The sequence below is a fragment of the Actinia tenebrosa genome, unplaced genomic scaffold (assembly GCF_029948245.1).
Source record: "Actinia tenebrosa isolate PJP-AT-01 unplaced genomic scaffold, QUT_ActTen_1.0 PGA_scaffold14__42_contigs__length_11649687, whole genome shotgun sequence".
In the NCBI taxonomy this organism is placed as follows: Eukaryota; Metazoa; Cnidaria; class Anthozoa; order Actiniaria; family Actiniidae; genus Actinia; species Actinia tenebrosa.
Window position 1 is genome coordinate 4,186,627 of NW_028292574.1, and position 8,863 is coordinate 4,195,489.

An 8,863-nucleotide genomic window follows, 5' to 3' on the forward strand; every position below is an offset into this window, starting at 1 on the left:
TCGTAGTCGTCAAAGCATACGAAATCTTGGTCTATTTCTTTTTTACGCAGCACTAAAGCCCGGCTGGTTTCAAGGGGGCAACATCGCTCTGCTAAATCGCCGTGGGTTTCACAGACGACTTCTTCGAGGCGGTAACGTCGGCAGCGGTATTTATGCCAGTTCTCTTCAAAGAGGGGTTCATCGCATCGGTGGCAATGGCCTTTAAGGCAGACTCTATGCTCGCGGTGATATCGTAGGGCCTGTACTGTGGACAGTTCCTTACCGCAGTCACCGCAAACAGTGCTGATGGTCTTCTGACAGACTTTCTTGGAAAGATGGTATTGCAGTCGCTGCTTGCTACTAAAAGCTCTATCACATTGCACGCACTTCATTATATACACCTTATTTTTTATTGTTAAATTGTTAAACCCTGTAAGAGGGTTTTAGGATAGGGTCTATTATTTCTTGTTATTTTGTTAAGCCCCCATTAAAAGATGAGGCATCATTCTTTCTCATCGTTGAAACCAGCAAAAAGATAATCATGTTAACCATTCTTCGATTACGATGATTTAACAAAATAACAATAAAAAATAGGTCCTTACTTGAGACCTCTTTGCAGCATTTAACAAAATAACAATAAAAAATAGGCCCTTACTTGAGACCTCTTTGCAGCATTTAACAAAATAACAATAAAAAATAGGTCCTTACTTGAGACCTCTTTGCAGCATTTAACAATTTAACAATAAAAAAGAAAGACCTATGCTAATTCCCCTTGCCGGGGCTTAGTAAGATCTTCTTTGCGACCTCTTACTCTTCTCGAGCGTCGTCTAAAGTCCTTTGTGCTTTAGTATCCGCGGGACACCAATGTCCAACGAAGTCTTCTTCAGAGAATACCTTATTACAGTGACGGCAGGTGTATTTTTTACACGGTTTGGGTATCGGTGTTTTGGGAGGGATTATGCAGTCAGCAGGTAGTTCGCACGTAATGCAGTCCATATATCTATGGGGGGTACCGAATGAAGTCCTTAATGGACTCCTTAGCCCACGTCGCCATTGTCAAAAGCGCGCCAAACCGTTCCGCGCGCTTCAGACCACACATTTCATCGTACAATTCCTGTACGCGCTCTTTTAACCGGTCTATCTCCTCCCTTTGCATTTCTATGGTGTCTCTTTTATCTTTTGCGTCGGCGGCAATCCTTCTTACTGCTTCCACTGGGTCCATCTATATATGAACCCAGATCACATACCTTGTAACGCTCTGATAGTAGGACCCACCGGCTGCGGAAAGACCCAGTTCGTGGTAGAGCAGCTATTAGGATCCTTTAGATACCGCTTTGACTACATAGTGCTGCTTTGTCCCACCTACGTGAATAACCGCACCTGGGAAGGCATAGGAGCGAAAGATGACGACTTCTTCGTAGATATCTTAGATCCTAACGAGTTATCCAGCCATTTGAAGTTCTGGCACAAGCAATTCCCTAAAGATACGCAGACTTTACTCATACTGGATGACATCGCCTGCGGGGACGACGTAAAAAGACGCGCCTCCGAATTAGTGAAGCTCGCTTTCAGCGGCAGACACGACAATATCAGCGTTTGGTTGCTTTCCCAGCAGCTTACCAGTGTCTCTAAGCCCTTTAGGGAAAACATAGGCTCTCTCGTAGTATTTTATACTCCGAGCAAGTCTGACCTGGAAACCATTTTAAGCGACTACGGCGGCGAGATAAGCAAGGAACAGCTGCACGAATACATGCGGCATTTAAAAACGCACCAACATTCCAAGATGATCTTCTCTTTGAGGTTTCCGTACGAGGTTGGAATCTATGATTCCTAATGTATATGGACATTGAGCAGCTCATAGATGAAGTCCCCACACAGTTAGATGAAAGTAACCTCAAGGAACAACTTAACATTCTTGTGTCTTCTGGGAAGTGTAAAGAAATGATAGGTAAGGAACTTACCCATGAGCAGGTTAATAAGCTGTCGGAAGAGGAAGTTAAGAAGTTCCATAAGAGGTACGAGGCTGCCCTTGCAAGTAAGACCACGGACGCCGTAGCAGACTCCGCTATCCGACTTGCCACTAAATTGCTTGGACTTGCACTGCCCATAGACGACGTGGAGCAACTACAGAAGGACATAAGAGATGACTATGTCATATCCCAAGAACTTAAGATAACCTGCGGGTGGTTGTCTTTGAAGTGCGGTAAGTTAATGGCAGTCGCCTCTGCGGCTTTGCACGTAGCTCAGCATGTCGACTTGAAGGAGGTACTAGGTTCCTTCGGAACATCTTGGAAGGACTTCAAAAAGGACAGAGAAGTTGAAAAGGTCTTTCAGGCGGCACTTGCTGAGGTACCTGATCAAGCCGCCTCAAGTACTTAGTCAAGTCGTCCTTAAGTACTTAGTCAAGTCATTCGCGGGAATTACCCAGGTCGCCTCAAGTACCTAGTTAAGTCATCCTTAAGTACTTAGTCAAGTCGTCTTAAGTTACTTATCAAGTCCTTCAAGTCCTTAGATATAAATGAGTGAAGCAGAATCGAAGGCGGAGGAAACCCCTCAAGTAGAGGAGCGACGAATCACCAAGGCTAAATCTCCAGGGAGAGTTGCCGCGGGAAAGAAGCTCGCGGAGATGAATAAGAAGAACAAAGCAAAGAAGGTGGAAAAGGTGGAGGACGAAAAGGAATCCTCCATTAATCCTGGGGACGTCATTGGTGCGTTAGGAATTGCTATAGCAGCGGGCAGCCTTTACTTACAATGGTGGAATATGAAGCCAGAAGTAAAGTGGGAGGCCGTGCATGTGCCGCCAACATATCACGCACCTGTAGAGACGAAAAAGAGTAAGATCCCTGAAATGGAGTAGATTTATCACCCGTGGCGACCTAGATTTTCCTTCTCGCTTTGTAATATAATGTCGACCGCGTTGTTGAAAACTGTTGAAGAAGCAGCTATCATTACTTCCATCGTTGCGGGTATTGGTTGGGTAGGTAAGAAAGTGCTCAAAGAAGACTTTACTGAAGACCCAAGCAAGAGCTTCGCTAATTTTGCTAAGATGACCGCTGCCGTTGGCGGGGCTATCATGGTAAAGGATTATCTACGGAAGGAAAAGTACCTACCTAATGTATAATGGTTAGCTTAGTCGCAGGTGGAGTCATTGCAGCCTTAGCATTCACTGGAGCTAATTATGGTGGTCAATATTTGGATAGATTAGTTAGAGGCGACAAAAGCGGTGCCGCCGAAAGAAAGAGACACGACTTAGCGCTGGAGAAATATCAAAGGGACGTAGCGGCTTGGAATGAAAAAAGACAAGCTTACAGGGATTGGTTGGATAAGAACTACCAAGACAAAATGCAGGCAGACAAGAACTTCGAAAACACAGACTACGCCTTCAAACTTTATGCGCAAGCGCATCCCACAGTGGCGTTAAAAAAGCCTCAGTTCAAGAATTACTACCAGCCTTCTAAGAAACAAAAAGATAGTGAGCTGGTCTTCGTAGGAGTCGCAGGGCTGGCCGGAGGCGTGGCTTTGGCGTATCTAATATAATGATCGTCTTTTTGGAAAGCGACAAGAATGACTTTACCACGTATTTGAATCCTCCCATCAAAGCCTGTAAGGTTCGGTTGGTTAGTTGCTCTTTGTACAATTCTTGGTATAATTTAGTCAATGGCTTTGTCATGGGAACTTCCGGCACCAAACCAAAAATACCAGATTCCCATTACACCCCCATAACACTGGCTAAGGAGCTAGCAAAGCATGGATATACTCTTACCACAGGATTACCCCATGAAATGACATTCAAGAAAAATAGTGGAAGCGCTAATCTAAAGGACAGTTCATTGGTAGAACTCCTGGGCCTTACTAGTACCACGATAAATAGCGGCAGTACATATGATGTGAAATGGAAAGTCGCATCCTCTTACGAAGTCTATTGCGACTTGGTCCATAGTTACAACAATGGAGAAAAGTCTTCTCTTATGTCCAAGTTTCTGCCCAAAGGTAATCCATTTGACCTGGTAGAATACACTCCCATTTCTTTGAGCTATGACTTATCTAATTTGGTAGAAAGCATAAACATCACCATTAAAGTGGACGGAAAGACGGTGGATTTTAACGGACGTAAGATCAATCTTGTTTTGGAATTCATATAATGGGCCGCGTAGAGGGCAAACTTAAAAGGATTTACTATGGGCCGGAAGGCTATTGGAGAGGAGCGTCAGCTATCAAGAAACTCGCGACCGCGGCCAGGGTATCAGAAGAAACAGCTAAGAACTGGTTAAAAAAGCAAACCCTCTGGCAGGTTTATCTTCCCGTGCCTAAGTACATTCCCAGGCCCAGCTTTACCGTAAATGTCCCCAATGAAGTTCATCAGGCGGATTTGCTTTTCTTACCGCACGACAAGGTAAGAAGAAAGACCTATAGATACGCTTTGACCGTAGTTGATATCGCAAGCAGATACAAGGACGCCGAACCTATAACCAGCAAGGATTCTGGGGAAGTCGCAGAAGCCCTAGGTAGGATTTATAAGCGCGTCTTGAAATGGCCTAAGCTGCTGCAAGTGGATGCGGGGACAGAGTTTATGGGCGTGGTTACTAAGACCCTGAAAGACCACAGCACTAAGATTAGGAGAGCTGAAGCTGAGTACCACAGGGGTCAGAGCATCGTTGAAAGATTTAATAAAACCCTGGCTGAGCGTCTCTTTGGGTACCAGTATTGGAAAGAGCTGGAAGATCCATCCAAACGCAATAGGGAATGGACTCAGAGGCTCCCCCAGGTCGTCGCGGCTTTGAACAACGAGGCGGCCAGGGCTACGGGAATGAAACCCAAGGATGCCATAAAAAAGAAACACGTGGAACACAAGTCCTTCATCAGAAGTTCGAGGGCGGTCTTCCCCCATGAAAAGAAATTAGGTAATGTCACGGTTCGATATCTCTATGAGCCGGGTGAATTAGAAGGAGGATCCAAAAGAGCTACGGATCCTAATTGGTCTTTGGAAACTTACCAGATCCGAAGTGCGATAGCTAAGAAGGGTCAGCCCATCTTGTATTATCTTCATGATGGTCCCACGCGTGGGTTCGTCAAAGAAGAACTGCTTATCGTGTGATGTCCGAATGCTATCGTATGCACTCCGTCATCACACATCCATCGCTTACCGTCAAATGCAGACAGTGACACCTTCTCCTGCGTGACGTTATGTATCTGATGTCCGTAGCTGCGCAGGCTGTTCATCTTATGCCGCTGTTCCTTGCGTGTTCGTAATACGTTGAGGTAGGACTCGTGCGTAATGTCCTTCTTAACCACATACTTTTTTACGCCTTTAGCTTTCTTTTCTACGCCGTCTAACTTTAGCACGCTGTACATCTTTGGTTTCAGACCCACGTACTCTACTATGGGTTTTCCTAACATTTCGTCTTTCATCTTCCCAATTACCTTCTTATTCTTCGCAGAGTAAAGGAAGTGCTCCTTCGGGTAACCGCTGGTGTCGTACTCGTCTATGTCGGGGAGGCAGTCTTTGTAAACGTCTTCCGTTTGCACTTCTAGAATTAGGGAGTCGGTGTCTGTGTACAGGAGGCGACAGCGGTCTCCGTACTTTGGCTTAAGCTTATCGTAGTAGAACTCGTACATAAGCAGCTTCGATAGATCCAGCACCGTAAAGCCTGTGTAAACGGGCTTGTTTAGTAAGAGGTTTGCCTTTTTCATGTGAATCACGTAGAAGTTCAGCATTTCTACGTATCTAACGAAGCCTGGCTGTGACACGTATGCTTCTGCTTCCTCTTTGGTGCTGACTATTTTTACGCTTACGCGCTTGCGGATGTTCTCCATTGTCTTTCCGAACACGCTGTTGTTCATCAGTTTGAAGAGGTTTTTCTCGAAGTCATTTTTCGCTGCGGTACGCTTTTGCGTGTTAAAGTCAATGTAGGGGCGCATCCAGGGTTCCTGCGTGAATTTTAGGACTCTGTGGATCTTCTCTACGCGCATTCCGTGTCGCACGTAGAACTGCAGGTTGCGGTAATGTACCACATACTTCTTCTTATCCATCAGGTTCATAGTTAGTTTCCTGTACGGTTTGTAACCAGGACACATTTGCTTTTGCAGCGGACTTAGCTGCTTAAATGGTATCTCTATCGCTTCTGGTGCTAAGGGGAACTCATTGTGTTCGTCGTGCAGGTGCTCTGGGTACTCCAGATCCACTTCTAAGACGTAACCCTTGTCTTCCTCCTTTCCTACCTGCATGTAGAAGTCTATCGGCTTCACTGGATCCCATTCGAAGTCTCTCACAGGTAGGTACTGTGACATTGCCCAACCATAAAGGTTATTCGCATCCAGGTAGTAAATGTATGTGGTTGGTTTCTCTGGGTCGTGCTCTACTAAGGGGTTGTTTGCGCGGGCGTAACGTCGGCTGGGTCCGCATACGCCGCCACGAATACCGTCTTCCATAAAGCGGTACATGTCGTACTCCGTTAGGAGATCCAACTGCGCATTTGTCTTCTTTAACAAAGCACTCCAGCTGAGCCCAGGAGCCGTGTAGAAATTAGCGGGATCCAATCCGTAATATTCCATAGCCATCTTTCTGAAGCTTTGGAAAACATCTGCAAGCAGCACTACGTCAGACCTTAGGTAGATGTCGTGGTAGTCACCCATGTTCTCACAGGAGTACTTTTCCCACACGTCTAACGCATGCTGGTACTCCTCATCCTTTATACCAGACTCGTTTAGGGTGCTGTAGAAGCGATCTTTGGGTGGTAGGGGTTCTTTGAATCGATCCCAGGAGTCCATGTATTCGTATGGGTAGACTCCTTTCCTTTCCGCGCCGTATTGACTGGAAATGGGAAAGTTGGTGTTATACTTTACGAGGTTTGCTAAGGAGTCCGCCATAAACTGCTGCGAATCTAAGAACTTTAGCTTACCCACAGTTACGGACATGTAGCGCTCTTTGTTGTTGGGTATGCATTTGACGTCGGAGCCGTCTGTTCCTTGTAGTAGCAAATGGGAGTCGTAACCGCGGAGGTTGTGAAAGAACACCGGAATCTCCATGTCTGGATTTACTTTGAAGTTTATATTGCATTTCCAATGAGCCGCTCCTCTGTATTTACCCGTGATGTGGCAGTGATCCCTAACCTTATCCACATAGAAATCCTCAACAAATGCTTTGTGGCAGTGAATGCAATGCGTGGAGGGCTTTCCCGGCTTCTCACCCTTCTTAGCATACTTCCCGCATTTAAAATGAGCTTCTCCTAAATATTTTCCATCTTCATCCCACGCTTTCTTGGCTCGTCTTCCAAACTGAAGAAGCGTATGTTGGCAAATGTGGCATTTTTTTGCCTTGTTAAAAGCCTCCTGGTTCTCTTTGGTAAATTCCATCTTCTTTGGACGTCTTAATTGTTCTCTTATCTCCCCCTCCTCTTCTCGCAATGCTTCTAGAAACTCATTAGCTGCGTTCTTACCTCGGTAAATCACAGGAGGGTTTGCTTTACCATCTGATCTGACTACTATGTAACCAAAGGAGCAGATCTCGTGTAATCCTACCTTATTCGTGGCGCCACGTTTCTGCTCTTCCTTAGTTATCAACGCTTCGAAGTCTGCATATATCACGTAAGGTACTTGCATCTGCTTTTGATGGTCTGCGTATGAAAGCTCTTTGTTGGTGGGCATCTGGATCCGTTGCGCCACTTCTTCGACTCCGCGGCAGATCTCATCGTGTTTCTTTAGGGTATTTAAGGATGTAAATGACAGCAAGCAGCAGTCGCAGAAGTACTTTTTGCCTTTGTGCTTAGTATGTCTGTAGAATAGTCTGCTAATGTGTTTAACCCATGAGTAGTGTCCGCCGTGGTAGAATAAATGTACGCGCTCTCCTTTACTTTTTGACAGAACTAACGGTACTATCGTCTGCTCTCTGACTCCGTAAACGTTAATTGCTAGATCGTTTATTTCCTCAAATATGGGGATGTCTATCAACTGCATGGGAAATTCCACACCATCCCACTCTAAATCATCTGTGGGATACTTACTTGTCCTACAGGGATCCTTCTCTGCTGGATACAGTGCAGACCTGATTGCCCACATAAAGCATCGATTGTCTTCATTCTTCACGTTTACAATAGCCTTCTTCCTTTCTACCCACGTTGGTAGCGGTACGTAACTCCCCCCTCGTATGGGTACGTACCTAGCTATACTTATCTCTATTCCTTCAACCTCCTCTACTGTCCAACCCGATCCTTCTTTCGTGTAGTTAGACAGCGACTCCATTATTGCTTCTAAGGCTTCACTGAGTGACCTATCCAGATTCGTGGATTCTAATATCACTAACGACTTTGATCGCAACATTGCTGTCGTCATTACCTCGTCTTTTGACAAACTTACTTCTACCATTATGCTCGCTTTCAGGGCTCCTAATTCTTCTATACCTTTTCGGAGAGTCCTTTTAACCTTCCTTTCTGACTGACGCCAAAACTGTCTAACGTCAATCTCACCGTTACCGGGTATTGTCACCGTGCTGAAGTTGCTTTGGGATTCCATCTATATAATAGGAAATATTTTATACCTAATACCAAGCACTTTTTAGGTCGTCGTAGTCGTACTCACAGTCCTGACAATGCCAAAACAATTTAACCTTAGTCTCAAACTTCTTACCACATCCACAATCATAACTGCTCATACACTTCGTCTTCATTTTCAAATGCTTTTTCAAATCCGCTTCTTTCTTAAAAGTTCTCTTACATTCTTCGCACTCCATATATAGACTAACATATTTGCGCTGTTGCCCCCAACCACACTTGGAGTGGGGATTGTCCGTAGGTGGATTTTTGACGTGGGTCTTGCCCGTGTTGAGATTGCGCTGGAACCCCCATTCCCTATACTACTCCCTCTCACCTTGTTCTCTTTTTAACTCTGT

At 45.3% G+C, this 8,863-nt stretch overlaps 1 protein-coding gene across 1 annotated transcript in view; it reads right to left on the reverse strand.

The window, feature by feature from the left end:
* The window catches only part of LOC116298053 (uncharacterized), a 31,156-nt gene that overhangs the window by 9,886 nt on the left and 12,407 nt on the right, over positions 1-8,863 (reverse strand). The window contains exon 9 of the mRNA XM_089029586.1: positions 8,842-8,863. This exon is cut by the window's right edge and continues 162 nt beyond it. Coding sequence (XP_088885712.1) covers positions 8,842-8,863 — 22 coding nt within the window. The remainder of the gene's footprint in view (positions 1-8,841) is intronic.